This window comes from Labeo rohita, chromosome 21 (assembly GCF_022985175.1).
Source record: "Labeo rohita strain BAU-BD-2019 chromosome 21, IGBB_LRoh.1.0, whole genome shotgun sequence".
Taxonomy (NCBI): Eukaryota; Metazoa; Chordata; class Actinopteri; order Cypriniformes; family Cyprinidae; genus Labeo; species Labeo rohita.
The window spans coordinates 16,653,105-16,669,690 of record NC_066889.1 but is presented as its reverse complement, the minus strand read 5'-3'; the positions used below and the strand labels follow the sequence as shown (position 1 = coordinate 16,669,690).

The window sequence follows — 16,586 nt, the reverse complement described above, 5'->3', positions numbered from 1 at the left end:
CTTTAGGCAAGGGAGGCAGTGTCTCCTAAAAAAAAACTGGATGAGAAAAAAAAACGTAGTACAAAAATTACACCAATGTTACAAAATATAACATTAAAAAGTGTATAAATCACTTGTTTTTCAAAAAAAAACATTGTCCAACAGCAACACTAGTAGGTAAAGTTACAACGGGACTTTACCTGCTGGTGTTGTCGTCTGAGCCCACTGAGTTTTAACAGACCCCCTAAAGTGTGTGATGAGTTTGGTGGGGGATAATTGAGAATGAATAGGGGAAAGTCACATGAGAGAGGCAATGCCTCCATCACGATATGATTAGATATGACTGGTTATGTTCAGCTGTGATTGGTTCATGCGATAAATCCTGCCTCTTGTGTTTGTGCGTGTTCCTCATTCGCAGATCAGTCTGAATGAACGATGTAATGCCATTAATGGGAAGACTAATTTTAAAGGGGTCCTATTATGTGCTTTTACAAAGTCTTGATTTTGTTTTGGGGGTGTACAAGAACATGCTTCCATGCTTGGTGGTTGAAAAAATGCATTATTTTTCACATAATTTACATTATTACAATACCTTTCTATCAGCCTGGCACAAATGGATCGATTAGTTCCGGGTTTAATGAAGTCCCGCCTTCCAAAAAACAAAATGTGTTGTGATTGGTTAGCTGTCCCACTGCGTTGCGATTGGTGAACAGTTTAGACGGTGTTTCAGTACTGCCACGCCCCTTGCCAAAGTAGCACGTTCTGTGTACAACTGTTAGCGCAAGCTAGATTAAAGTGATTCTTATTTTTTAAATAGGGATATTTGTCTTACAAAAACACATTGATTTGCTACAGAAAGCGTCTATTGACTCCCTGGAGCATGTGAAGCACTTTTTATTATGGATGGATGCAATTTATTGGACTTGTTTTGGACCGATGAAGAGAAACCCTTGTCTATGCTGTTCTAAAGCTTGGGAGTGCCAGGATAATTTTTTTTTATAAATCTGATTGAATTCGTCTGAAAGAAGGAAGTCATATACACCTACGATGCATGGAGGGTGAGTACATAATACACTACATGAGTGTTGGGTCCTATCATCAGCCTGCCAGATCGCAAATACATGATATTATCGTGCTAATTTATTTAGTTATTTACATATTTAGTTTCATTGCCCGAAACCAGCTCCAGCATAAGGCTAAAAGCACCCTAACATTAGCATTATCAAAAAACATCATCACTGATTAACCTAGCCTATTCTAGTGTAAGTTTATGCATTTAAAAAAAAAACACTCACGTTATAAGTGAAGCTAACGCTATCTACACTGTATGATGAATAAATCTCTTACCACACACTGCACACGTCTGCGGTGCGTTACGGCGTTAAAAACATTAACTCGATTAGATTCATTCTTGGCTTTAATAAATACAGTATTGATTACATTGTTAATGAAAAAATATCAAATAGAATTATTTTTTTTTCTGATAGTGTAAGTAATGTTTATTTAATCAAGAAATGTGATTAGCACATGAATTTGCATTTATTAAAAAAAAGAAAAAAGTCTCGCTCCCACGCTTCCAGAAACAGCATAAAGCCACCCAGTCCTTTCAGAACTGGTGATGATTCAGTCCATTTTATAAGCAATACGCTTGAAACAGATAATGAACGAACACAAAGTTAGAAAGTCATGCACGCATGCACACAAATGCTTCTGTTGAGGAAGGTGATGAGATCTTCACCTGAGTTGACAGGAGCAAGAGTGCCTTGTGCTGTGTCTGCACTGCATCTGTCTCACTCTCTCTCTTTCTCTCTCTCTCTCTGTAGGCTGAAAGATGTTCTCCTCTGTGAAGGCCTTTGAGGGGCAGCATTACTCCACCCTCAAGAGGCAGTGTCTACAGAGTGGACGTCTGTTTGAGGATCCACTGTTCCCGGCTGTAGATGACTCCCTCTTCTACCAGGGTAACAGGATCGGTCGTGTGCACTGGAAAAGACCCGGGGTCAGTGCTTAGAACTCGAGTCTCACAGTTCTTCATTTAGCAGATAGCATAGAGAATGGAAAATACAGTAGGCCTGTATTGCTTGTGGTTCCCAGTGCGTTCTTAAAGGGATTGTTCAGGCAAAAATGACAATTCTGTCATTAATTTCTCCCTCATGTCATTCCAAAGACTTTTGTTCATACTTATGTTGCATAGACAGCAACACAAGCAAAATAGGACATCGCTAAAATAGTCCATGTGACATCAGTGGTTCAACTTTAATTTTATGAAGCTATGAGAATACTTTTTGTGTGAAACAAACAAAAAAATTTTAATCTTGATTTTATTTTATTTTTTCAGAATGTTTGACTGATTCTCAATTTTTTTACAATTTTCAAAGGGGTCATCAGATGCAAAATTTACTTTTACATGTTGTTTGAACATAAGTGTGTGTTGGCAGTGTGTGTACATACACCCTATAATGATAAAAGGCTGTATAATGAAAGCAAGGCTGTTCCCAATATAGTTGATTGACACGGCTGTCTTACCTTAGATCCACCCTGAGTGAGCTAAATGAGCTGTTAACTGTCCGCCATTGTTTCGAAACCAGAGCAGGAGTAGACAAAATATCTCCTAAGTGTTTGAGGTGTTCTGTTGTTGGATGTAATAATAAACATAGTAGTCGTCATTTACTCCCGGCATCTGAGCTGCTGAAGACGCAAAGTATTAACGTTACTTTCATTTTTGAAGGGAATGCACCAATCCCAGATCTTCCTAAATGCGTTCGTGCAAATCATTTGTGATGCAGCTTTACCTACAGAAGAAGTATAAGGGTTTTTATGAATCTTTGCAAATCGCCTTTCCTAATAATGTGGTAGTTAGCAAAATTCATGGCTAAATGCGGCTAAAGTAATATTATGGCTTGTCACCCCACAGTAGAGAGGGGCGGGGTGAGCAAAGCTCATTAACATTTAAAGGAACATGCAACAAAACGGGTTGCTGTGAACAGAGCTGATTTTGAGAAGGTAAAAAAGGTGATTTTACACTACCATTGAGAAATTTTAACCAAAGCATTTTATATACTTTTAATTAAGACATTAAAAATATAAAAGGGGCATCCGATGACCCCTTTAACTAGTCAACTTGAAAATGTAACTACTAAATGTAACTAACTTTATCCAACAATTTCTTCTCTTCCCTGTCAGTATCCGCCATGGTACTCTTGTGAACGAGCGTTGAATACTGACACAGAAGACAAAAAAAATAGAATAAAGAATATTTTTCTTTATTGCACAAAAAAAGTATTCCCGTAGCTTCATAAAATTACAGTTGATCCACTTATGTCACATGGACTATTTTAGCAATGTCTTTACTAACTTTCTGGGCCTTGAATGTGTCAGTTGTGTTGCTGTCTATTCAGGGTCAGAAAGCTTTTAGGTTTCATCAAAAATATCTTAATTTGTGTTCCGAAGATGAACGAAGGTCTTGGAACAACATGGGTGAGTAATTAATAACAGAATTTTTATTTTTAAGTGAACTATCCCTTTAAATGACTAATAATTATTTATAAATGGCCATACATACTATTAAATATAGGTCCTTTAGTCTTTGTCTTACAGTCTAGATGCATATCAAGATGCTGAGAAATTTTACAACAGCACAGATGTTATTGATCAAAATATACGATGATCAGTAACATAATGTAAGTAATTCATCATCAGTCTAATCAATAATCATTGTTACTGTCAAGCCAAGGCAGAAGGAAAGGTCAGCCTGAGGCATTCGTCCGTAATGGAGGTCTGTCATCCATCACCGGATGACACAGAAATTTCAAAACTAAATTATAGTTTTTTGGTTGTCCGCATACTTTTGTACCATATAATGTCAATGTTAGTTCACAAGGACACATTAGATTTGTGAAACCTCATTGGCTGAGGGGAAATAGACAACAACAGGCTTGTTGAAGCATCATGATGGTTTTCCTGTGCTTCATTACTCTTTTCTGAGTTAATGATACATTGCAGCTTGCTAAAAATGTATCTATAACAATTCAAATCCCAAGGATGCTGTGTGATACTCTCCCCCCATGTCCGTCTCGCCCAGGGGCATACTAAGTGTCAAGCCTGTCCAAGTCAATTATCCCTTTCTCTCACTCACTCACTCCTGGAACGATGCCCGACCCAGAATCTCATTCGCACACAAGCTCGCTCAAACACATCGCTGAAGTGTTTCAGTCTGAATTGCACCCACAGCATTTCCTGTCGTCATTAATCCAGGTTGTAATTGAGGAGGACACTACAATTGGTTCTGTCCGTACTGCAGTTCAACACGGCAAACCTCAAATCTCCTCCTTGTTAATGGTCACAGGAGCAACAGCGGGGAATGTGGGAATATAAGGATCAAGTGCAGACAGTGCTAATATAACATTCATTGAGCTGTAGTGATAATTAAGAGTATAAAGATGAAATAATGATGCTCAGACTGTGTCTGCATCTGAAGTTATACTTTTTAGATTGCTTAAAGGAATAGTTTTTAGCATTTTAGAACCCTAAAATGAAAATTAGCCCATTATTTACTCACCCTCCAGGCATTATGGGTGTATATGACCTCCTCCTTTCAGACAAATCCATTTGCAGTTATATTAAAAATTACCCTGGCACTTCCAAGCTTTAAAGGCCTCCTGTAGCGAATTGGTGCGTTTTTGTAAGAAAAATATCTGTATTTAAAACATAAGAATCACTTTAATCTAGCTTGTGCCAACTGGTCGTACATGGAAGCAGCTCTGGGCTGATGACGTAGGAGGACATATGCATTGTGCATGCACTGGTGAGTCTCGCACAAACCAACGTTTGTTTACAGTAGCAAAGGAAGCAAAATTTCCTTACTTTAGCAAAGGAAGCCAGGCTCCTCTTGGTTTATATCGAAATCCTCTGTCATTTTCTTTACAAATCCTTGTTTTGTACTTCTAATTCATGCGCGTTGTTTTGTATTGGTTTCTCCACGGCGTCTTACGTCATCGGCACTTTTTTATTATGGATGGATGCACTTTATTGGACTTGTTTTGGACTGATGAAGAGAAACACCCATCCACTGCCATTCTAAAACTTGGAAGTGTCAGGATCATTTTTAATATAATTCAAATCAGATTTGTCTGAAAGAAGGAAGTCATATACACCTAGGATGTCTAGAGGGTGTGTAAATAATGGGCAAATTTTCATTTTTGGGTGAACTGTACCTTCAATGGGATTGTGATTGCTTTAGTTTTTTTATAGTTCAAGTTTTTGTTTGTGTAGCTATACCTGCACTTGCTATTTATCATTTTTATTTTCTCATTTCTGTTCCTCTGACACTTTAAACTTCATTATTATCCCATTTCAGGATTTTTATGTCAACATGAAACATCATTCACAGCCCATTTGCTCTGCACAAAAAAATTATATTCTTACTCAGTATTTTTGACTTTTGATTTCTAGTACAAATATCTAAACATTTCTGAATAAGGGTAAATTTTCTTCAGAAGCAAAATGACTAAAGATATTAAGTCTTGTTTTCTGTAACTTTACAATAAGGTGTCATTTGTTAACGTTAATGTATTAACTAACATGAATGAACAATAAACAATACATTTGTTACACTATTTATTAATCTTTGTTAATGTTAGTTAATACAGTAAAAAACAGTCGTTCATTGTTCGTGTTAACTAATGTTAACAAACACAACTTGTGATTTTAACAATGGATTTGTAAATGCTGAAATTAACATTAAGATTAATAAATGCTGTAGAACTATTGTTCATTCATAGTTCATGTTAAATCATGTAGTTAACTAATATTAACTAAACCTTATTATTAAGCGTTACCTAAATTTAGTTAGTTTTTACTTAAAGCATGAACAAATATCTGCCAATGGGGTAAGAAAATAATCTCCAGATTTTATATATATATTGTAGTTAAGCAAAAAGTAAAAAGTTTTGATGCAAGTTTTTCAGAAAACAGGGCTAAATATTTTATAGCAAATATTTTTGCTTCTAAAAATGTATCTTGATTTAAGAATTTGTAATAGAAAACAAGGAATAAAAATATTAAGTAAAAAATGTATCTTATTTGGTGTGTGTGATATTTTATATATTTTATATAACTATCATATTTTATATGATAGTTTATATATAATTATTACTGCAACCTTTTATGAATTAATGTTAACAAAACATTCATGTTTTTTTAATGAATCCTTCAGTATAATTTCTGATATTGTGAAATATTATTAAAATTAATATATATATATATATATATATATATATATATATATATATATATATATATGTATTAAATGTAATTTATTACTGTAATGCAAACCTGAATTACTAAAGTTCTAAAAATGTTATAAATGTTAGAAATACAGTTCTAAAATTGTGATTTGCTGCTCAAGAAGTATTTCTTATTATTAATGTTGAAAACATTTGTGGAACCATGATACAGTTTTTCCAGGATTTTTTGATAGAAGTTCAAAAGAGCAGTATTATTAAAATAAAAATCTTTTGTAATGTTTCAAATGCATCATCACTTTTGATCAATTTAATGCATCTTTCCTTAATGAGAGTATCTACAAAACAAATTGCACTGACCCAAAAACTTCTGAACGATAGAAAGACTTTGTAGCTATTTGACTAAACGAATAGACTACCTACATGTAATAAAGTGGTTCCACAGAGTGGGCTGTTACAAACTGATAAAGGATTATAAAATATACCATTTTTTTTCTTTGTAATAACATGAATCATGCACTATAAGGCGGGAACATGTATTAAGAAAGTAAATGGGGCCAATTTTGATTCATTGTTGACTTTCAGTCACTCACCATCAAGGAGGATCCTAACAATTTGGCACGTTGACATGTTGTTTGTTGTCCCTGAACTGTAAAATGAAATGCTCCTGACTTCATCCATGTTTGACGTGAATGAAGACATTGTCACAAATCACTCTGACTGAGTGAACGCCATTAGGAGCTTTAATGCAGTTCACCGCAGCTGCTTCATATTTCACTGTCTTTTCCCCCCCTTGGGTCCTTGGTTGCGCTTTTTTAACCACTTACCATCCCTCACTTCCACCCACTTCCTTCCATTTCTTGTCACCTCTGCTCTCTAAAGAGAAGAAAGACTGTGTTTTATGAGTTTCAAGCCAGTGGAATGGGTGATAGACGCTCATTTATCCAGACTGTGGGCTCAGTGGTGTCTGGACTGAGCTGAGTTTGTGTTCAATGATTCTGTGATTGGTCTGGCGGTCTGATCTGTCTTATCTGTCAAAGCTGGCCAAGACAGACTCATATTAGTCTGTGAACCCTCAATACATGAGATAATGCGAAAGAAACGCACACACATGAAAGCTTCTAGCCCCGGGAGAGGGTTGCCCGTTGGATGCCATTCTGGGCTGTGATTAAAAAGTGTGTGTGCGTGTTCGCAGAGGTGGCTGGAGTGCTGAGCTATAACACAATGACCTTGCACTCTAATCAGTCAGCTCGCCCATCCTCTTAACACTTACTCACACACACGCACGCAATACTTCATAAAAGCCACCAACCCACAGACGTAGCGCTGAAAATTCTGCTCTAAAGAGAGCATTCACACATAAACAATATCTTTTCTTTCTCTCTGTCATCGTCTTTGTCTCAGCGTCCTTTGTTGCATGAGTGAACAGGGTAGACAATGGACTTGTGAAGGATGTTAAGATATTATGTCCACTTTCAGGCTTTCTGGCTATGAAGGTAATCGCAAAAACCTCAGAGACTAAATGCTCTTCAAATAAAGGTTGATGTATTGCACGCCGGAGACAAATGGTGTTGGTTTCTCAGCTCCCGAGACAAGAGGAGCCCATTAAGGTTCTTTATAGTATAGCCTGATTGGAAGTAGCCTATTGTGTGTTGCCAGCAAGGGTCCTACCACATTCAAGGTCCAGAAACGTACCAAGAACATCAACAAAATAGTCCATGTGGCATCAGTGGTTCAAACGTAATTTTAACCGTAATTCTACAGAAATACTTCTAGTTGAGCAAAAAAACTAAAATAACTTTATTCAACAATTCTTCTCCTCCGCATCACCCTAGTGTCATTTTGGAGAGTACCACAATCCATGCACATGCTTTGATCTTTGGTCACTTAAAATACTCCGTCATTCTTGGTCGTTACAGATCAGAGTAATACATCTTTCGAATCTGTAAAGACTATGTTTATCTGTCTGCACTCACACTAACAACGAAACATTGTGCTTTTGTAAAATAATGAAAGCAAACAGGATGCGCTTTCTGCCGCCTCAGTCTCTGCGAACTTGAGTGTGTCAAAAATAAATAAATAAATAACTGAAACGCTGTGTATACTTGCCTTACAGACATGAAAAATATATCTATATAGAGCGGAATGTCTACTTTCAGCATTTTAGATTATGTAATGCATATGCACACAGGGACATCAACTACTGGGGAGATGATGAGTCAGTTGCCTAGCGAAATGATTGGTCATTTTCTTAAAAAAAAAAAAAAAAAAAGAAAAAATTATATACTTTTTAACCTCAAATGCTTGTCTTGTCTAGCTCTGCCATGTAGATGCGTACTCCATGTAATCCGGATCAATGCAGTCAGGGTATGTTGAAAAACTCCCATCTCATTTTCTCCTCCATCTTTAAAATCGTCCTACATCGTTGCAGAAGTATCAACCTAGTGTTTATAAAGTGAACATCCAAAGAAGGTCAAACGCCCTTTACAAAAAAAAAACAAAAAAAACAAAAGGTAAAACAGCGATGTAGGACGATTTTGAAGTTGGAGGAGAAAATGAGATGGGAGTTTTTCAACCTACCCTAACTGTATTGACCCGGATTACACAGAGTATGCATGCGCATCGCAGAGCTAGACAAGACGAGTATTTGAGGTTAAAAAGTGTATAATTTTATATTTATTTTTTTAGAAACTTACCAATCGTTTCGCTAGATAAGATCCTTATTCCTCAGCCGGGATCGTTTAGAGCCCTTTGAAGCTGCATTGAAACGGCATTTTGCAAACCATTTTATTTTATATGTATTATTTAGTTGGTTTTCGTTTTATTTTTAGTAATTTTGTTTTTGTCATTTTTAAAAGTTTTTGTTTTTTCTAATATTTCTATTTGGCTTTAAGTACTTTTTATTTCCGGTTTAATTATAGTAGTTTGAGTACATTTGAATCTTAAACTTTATTTAATTTATTTGCCAATTCAGCTTTTGTAATTTTTGTTTTTCATTTATTATTTTTATTTTATTTCAGCCTTATTTCATTTACCAATAATAATTTTAGTTTGAGTTTACTTGATACTCATACTAAGTATAGTTCAAATCTATTAACATATTTACTGACATATCGCTCAAGAATTACTGACGGAAAAATTATATTTAGCTTTATTTGGAGTACTATTTGTACATAATACACGTTTCTTAATATTAAGCATGAAATGTGTTTTAATGTCACTATTGATGAGAATTGTATGATCTTTGAAATAATATCAGTCTTTAAATGAAAGATATTTAAAGTGTACCTAAAGTATATTTGCAATAGTTCCACTTTAGCACATTCAAATATATTTTAGTATATCTTTAGTTGGACTTCAGCACTACTTTCACACAATTAAAGTGCATTAAGTAAAAAATGAATTGTTCTAATTTAGCAGACTTTAAGTATACCAGTTTAGTATACCAATAGTGGTATAGCAGGGTGTTTTTATTAAATACATAAATATGTAAATATATTTGTAGTACACTTAGCGTAAAATAAATGTATTTTAAATACATTTTAGTGTATTTATTTGTCACTAGTATGTATTAATGTATGGATGAGATTTAACCAAAATTGATATAAATTGTTGAAAAAATGAATGCTATAATTAATTCAATACAAAACGGTAAGCATGATTAATCAGTCTAATTAAAATGTGACTTTTTTTTTTTTACTTAGTACATGTGTATGGCATGTATTTTTATGCCTTTTATACAGACTATGATAGTGTTAACTTAGCAACATGCTAATGTCAGAGTGAACAACTGTATTTATGTTGCCTGTGTAAATAGACTAAATATGTCAAATCTTGTTTTATGAGGCTTATTTTAGTTTGGATGTTGCCTTAGAAAATAGCAGAGAGTAGAGAGCAAAGCAGGTCATTTGCTTTAGAGCTGTATGCATTTGCACTCTTGCCTTTTGTTTGTGTGTCTTTCTTTGAGTTTTTTTCATTCTCTCAACTGCACACACAAACAACATCTGTTCAGACAAGTGTTTTATTGATTAATCTGAAGTCAGAGCGCTTTTGAAGGTTTTAAATAAATTTGCTAGATTTGTTGCTGCTCACTTGTTAATCAAAAATCAGAATCCTACAGAACTGTCAGAAATGAGAAGGCAGCAATGAATCAAGTTACCGAGGATTGATATTTAATCCGATCAATGAAGCCCACAATGACCTGGCACTGGACGACGGCGTCTTGGTCCAACTCACCGCACCACACCAAATTTGTATTCCTGTCTCTTTGAGTCAGACTTTGACTGAATAACATTGTGTAATGAATGACAGAGTGGTAATATCAAAGGGTCTGATGGAAAATCTGTCATGCACTGTGATTGTATCAAGCTTTATATGCAGACCACAAACAAAAACAGAGTTGCATGTCACCGTTTTGGGTTTCTAGGCTCTGGAATAGAGAAGTGTGTCCACCTTGAGCTGTGTGTGTGTGTTTCACCTCGTGAATTTGACATCATTGCGCTCTGTTCTCACACACAGTGGGGGCATGATGAAATATCTCATCTCTAGTGGTTTGTGTGAGTTGTTGAAGGGGTGAGAGAAGCCCAGCGCTGAAAGAATGAAATGTTGCGGGTGTGAGTGCAGCGCTGGATTTGTGCCGGCTAGCGAGGAGAGTCCTCGCCTGCTGAGCTGTGGAAATGATTTCGGGTAGCACAATGTGAAAGACAAATGAGTGTTGTGAGAGCAAGTAAATTTGGACTGTGAGACATTTGGACATGTATTTTATACCTCCAGAGACCAACTGAATCAGCAGGGATGTCATGCTCATATGGTTTTCAAAGAAGTCTTGGCTCAATTTGTACCTTAGGTGAAATGAGGGGGAAAAAAATGTGGAAAAGCACTTTTTAATAAGTTAGTCATTGTTAAAGTGTGAGACTTGTTAGACTAGCAGTAATGTCCAGGTAAAAATGTACATACAGCACAATTGGTGTAGTCTGGTTTACGAAAATTATTCTTATGAACTAGTTCATTTTAGTGAATCAAACCCATACAGTGCAACTTGTGTAGTCTGATTCATGGTCAAATGATTCTTATGAATAAGTTATTTTTAGTAAATCAGAACCATACAACATAACTTGGTTTAGTCCAATTTACAAAGAAATAGTTCTTATGAACTAGTTCATTTTAGTGAATCATTGTAGTCTGATTCATGGACAAATGATTCTTTTGAATTGGTTCATTTTAGTGAATCAAACACATACAGTGCAGTCAGTGTAGTCTGATTCATGGACAAATGATTCTTATGAATCAGTTCTTTTTAGTAAATCAGAACCATACAACATAACTGGTGTAGTCCGATTTTACGAAGAAATAGTTCTTATGCACTACTTCATTTTAATGAATCATTGTAGTCTGATTCATGGACAAATGATTCTTTTGAACTGGTTCATTTTAGTGAATCATTGTAGTCTGATTCATGGACAAATGATTCTTTTGAACTGGTTCATTTTAGTGAATCAAAACCATACAGTGCAGCCAGTGTAGTCTGATTCATGGACAAATGAATCAGCATAACTGGTGTAGTCCAATTTACAAATTGTAGTCTGATTCATGGATAAATGATTGTGCAGTTGGTGTAGTCTGATTTGCGAACACATGATTCTAATGAACTAGTTCATTTTAGTGAATCAAACCCATACAGTGCAGCCAGTGTAGTCTTATTCATGGACAAATTACTCTTATGAACTAGTTCATTTTAGTGACTAGAACCCATACAGTGCAACTATTGTAGTCTGATTCATGGACAAATGATTCTTATGAACCGGTTCTTTTTAGTACATCCGAACCATATAGTGCAACTGGCTTAGTCCGATTTAAAAACAAATGATTCTCAAGAACTAGTTCATTTTAGTGATTCCAACCCATACAGTGCAACCAGTGTAGTCTGATTCATGGACAAATGATTTTTATGAATCAGTTATTTTTAGTGAATCAGGACCATACAGTGCAAGTGGTGTAGACTGATTTACGAACAAATGATTCTTATGAACTAGTTCATTTTAATGAATCGATCCCATACAGTGCAACTGGTGTAGTATGATTCATGTTCAAATGATTCTTATGAATCAGTTTATTTTAGTAATCAGACACATACAGCATAACTGGTGAAGTCTGAATTACAAACAAATAGTTTTTATGAACTAGTTAATTTTAGTGAATTATTGTAGTCTGATTCATGGACAAATAATTCTTATGAACTGGTTCATTTTAGTGAGTCAAACACACACAGTGCAGCCAGTGTAGTCTTATTAATGGACAATGGAGTGTTTTAGTAAATCAGAACCATACAGTGCAATTGGTGTAGTATCATTTGCAAACAAATGATTCATATGAACTGGTTCTTTTGGTTCTTTTTTACTAAATCAGAACCATACAGTGCAAACCTGTAATGCTTTCATAAAGCATTTAGTCTTTTTCCAGGGCTCTTTTGTGGCAACTCCTCTGAGAGATTGTCAACACAGAGGCAAAATGAGCTATAGCCTGTGAGTCGCTATATTCCCCTCAGCTTCTGTCACTGTGCCCAGCGTATGTCAGCTGTTTAAAGAGACCCAGAACTTTACGTTTAGGTCACTCAAAATCTCTGGCTGCCCATTGTTTCTGGGCTTTGTGTCCTGGTGGTTGTGACGAGGTCAGTGTAAAGGTGTGCTAGAAGCTGTCAGAGCAAAGGAAAGTCATTTGATTTATAACAGCTTTCAGAACTGTACTACTGCATGTAGATTCATAATTATTATTAAATTAATTAAAAGCCTGTGCTCTGCTTCTGTCTCCAACACTTTTTAAGTACTTTTTGTGTTTTTCTCTTCCTTTCATTAATCAAAATAACTGTATGTACTGTATATTTTAAACAAAGTACAGTACTATGTTTTTTGGACATGGTTGCTGCAGTCTTTCTTATAATACACATATGTTTATCCCAGGTGCATCTTTGCTGTTCACACTGTGGTTTTTGTTGTTTTTTTGTTCTTCTCACCAATTTCTCACTCTTATTTCTCTCTCTGTTTTTCCATCAGGAACTGTGCGATGATCCTCACTTGTTTGTGGATGGGATCAGTGCCCATGACTTGCACCAAGGGCAGTTGGGAAACTGCTGGTTTGTGGCAGCCTGCTCCAGCCTGGCTTCCCGAGAGTCGCTGTGGCAGAAAGTAAGTTACTACATTGTGTAAACATGCAACTATCCTGCGTATAATGTTCTTTCCAAGCTACAATGTTGCTGCCGTGAAGATAGAAAAAAAATCACTGCAGAAGGCAGATACCAAAATTCTCAGGAAAAAATCTAGAGATTTCTTAAATAGAGCAAAATGAATTAAATATGTTTTAAATGGATTCCATCTTAATGTTCACTGACTTTCAGTATGGAAGGGCAGCAGACTTTTCAAAGTACTCAGCATTGATTAATATGCAAAATAAAGAGAACATCCTAGAATTTGGAGGCCATTATTATTTCTTGTGATCTTGACAAAACAGAAAAATAAGAAAAACATTATCAATGTCATTATTTTGTTAGTTATTGTAATATAATTATATAATAATAATAATAATAATAGTTTTAGATGATAAAACAATATATTAACATTATGTTATTATATTTTTATTATATATAATTGTATCATCTCCTTTGATTAATATTTAACCCTTGTGCAACTTTTTGGACATTTTTGTCCTTTTCTGTTTTTTTTTGTTTTTTTTAATCATTTTGCCTGTGTTATTGCCAGCTGCATACATTTTCACCCCTATTTCCTTTAATAAATCTATTTTGCACTAGGTACAAAAAATTGTTCCTCTCAGGATCTTAAGGACAAAAATGTCCCCATTGAAACCCATTAAAACTGCTATTTTTAATCACAGTGCCATTTAACTGTAAAATGATACAATTTTTTTAATAGACTTTCATTCTGTTGGCAAGGCTTCAAAATTTTTTTTTTTTTTAACAGATGGTGCCTTTTTTTCAGATTTGGCCAATAAAGCAAATACTTGCTTTATTCCTGCTATCTGCTTCTGCATATTAAATAATGCAGCTATAATTGTGTGGGTGTCAGTATGGATGAAAGAGTGTGGTTTGTATGCGTGTCATAAAAAAATGTGTATGTGCCTGTAATATTTGAGAGAGGAAAAACTCTACTGCACAACTCACAAATTCATCCACTGTGTGCACTATCTGAGGTTTGCTGGCATCTAATGAGGAAAATCTGGTACTGCGCCCAAACAAAATCTTACTGAAAGCTAATTTTTTGAAATATCAACCTCAAATTTGGAACACAACTTGTTTAGATTTGGGTCTTGTTTACGTGGGTCTTCTTTAAAATGAGACCAAACTTAAATCTGTGCTCCCAAGCTTCAAATTTTTATTTATATTGAGGCACAAGGGTTAATTAAGTGTACAAAATGAATGTGTATATGTAGTTTATTTTATTTGATTGACAACCAAAATTTGTTTATTATCACATATGCAGCATTCGTACAAGGTGCTTAAAGTGCTTGAAGTACATGAATTTTACTTTTTTCAAACCCTTGAAAATAGCAATATTCCTGTAGAGGTAGTTGAAAAGTGCTTGAATTATTGAAAGACAATGTATCTAGAAATAAGTGTTTAATTTTGTCAATAAGCACATATATTTTCATGCAATACAAGTAAATACAAACCATCATACATTTTTTTTGGCTTATTTCAGTTAATGTCAGAAAACAGTCAAGCTAAGCAAGTAGTATTACTGACAGTGAATCACTTGATTTAGATCAGAACGGCTTTGTGAATCATTTAGCAAACTGAATGATTCAAATCAAATGATTCGCAATACACTATTTGAAGTCCCAATCTAAATCAAATTCAGATCAGGACATTAGAACCTGGATTGCGAATCATTTGATTTAGATCGGAACTTCAGAGCGTGGATTTCAAATCATTTTTGTTTCAGATGGGACTTCAGTGCAGGTTCGCAAATCTTTTGTTTCAGATCAGGATTTCGGGGCGATTTCGCAAATCTTTTTCTTAAAGAGTAGAAAACATCAAACCATTAATGCAGTACAGTTGTAAAAAAAAAAGAACGAAAAAATACACAAATGCAAATCCCTTAAGAAGAATAACAGTGGTTTTACCATAGTAAAAGTGTAGTAAATTTTGTAATACTTTAGTAGTAATACTTTGCATGCTTCACTTTATTTTTGCCATTTTTATTAGTATATTTTAATTTATCTGTTTCTCTTTTTTTAGAATTTGGAATGAAAATGGAAGACATTGTTCGATAAGTGAGATGTCTGATTGAAGCCCTCAAAATCAAAAAAAGTAGTGCTTGAAAAGTACTTGAGAGTCCTGGAATTTCATTTTACAGTATCTCTGCAAACCCTGTGCGTGTCAAACTAATAATAAAATAAATTACCAATTTACTTTGTATATTTAATTTATAAATTTTAAATAAAAAAGAATCTTGATATTTATAATTGGTTTTTAAATTACTTTTCTCTTGATAGTATTAATTTTATTTTAACATATATGTATACATATATGCATGTATTTTATAAAATATCAATTTTTATTTTTAATTCAAAATTCATAAATATATTGTATACCACATAATTCTAGCATGTATAAACAGAGAATAATTTCTAGAATAATTTAGGGCTGTCAATAACGATTATTTTGATAATCAAGTAATTGCTTGATTATTCTGACAATTAATCGAGTAATCAAATATTTATAACTAATTTTGAGCTAATTTGTTCAAATAAAGTACTGAAAGCAAGTAATCACATGGTTTTACTGTGTTATAAACAATCCAGCTAATGTACATTACGCATTAGAACAAATTCCTACAGGGGGTGCAAACTACCTGATGATTGTTTACTGTGCTGCGTGATCTAATCCTTTAATACTGACTGGACTGAACAACACTTAATTTAAATGTCCACTTAATCTTTAATATTTGTCCATTTCTTTACGACAGAAATGCTACAGCCACTGTAATATTTTGAAAATGTGGATGTCAAAACATGTACACTCAGAATGATGGTTTGAGCTTTTCTTTTGAAATTGCGATGAACAGTTAGCATATTTAGAAAGATATAAATGATTTACCTTACAAATCTGATGAAATAGCGCACATTGCATTCGAGGGTTTTTTTTTTTTAAATGTAGTACTTGAATCAAGGAATCATGACAGTCCTAGGATAATTATAGAATTCATTAAATTATATAATGTATCATTTTTATGGCTAAAAAGTTTGTCCAAAAGAAATAGAAAGGTTTTATTCAGCAAGGACAAAAATAGTTGAGTTTAGCCTACATGTATCACTTTTCCCCTGATACTGTCAGCTCACAGAGGTCTCCCAGAAGGC

At 34.5% G+C, this 16,586-nt stretch overlaps 1 protein-coding gene across 1 annotated transcript in view; it reads left to right on the top strand.

Moving 5' to 3' along the window:
• The first annotated feature begins 825 nt into the window (after positions 1 to 825).
• capn5b (calpain 5b) overlaps positions 826 to 16,586 on the top strand; it is a 36,547-nt gene continuing 20,786 nt past the window's right edge. Inside the window, exons 1-3 of the mRNA XM_051093284.1 lie at positions 826 to 1,037; positions 1,803 to 1,975; positions 13,268 to 13,399. Of these exons, the coding sequence (XP_050949241.1) occupies positions 1,811 to 1,975; positions 13,268 to 13,399 (297 nt within the window). The 5' untranslated portion in view covers positions 826 to 1,037; positions 1,803 to 1,810. The remainder of the gene's footprint in view (positions 1,038 to 1,802; positions 1,976 to 13,267; positions 13,400 to 16,586) is intronic.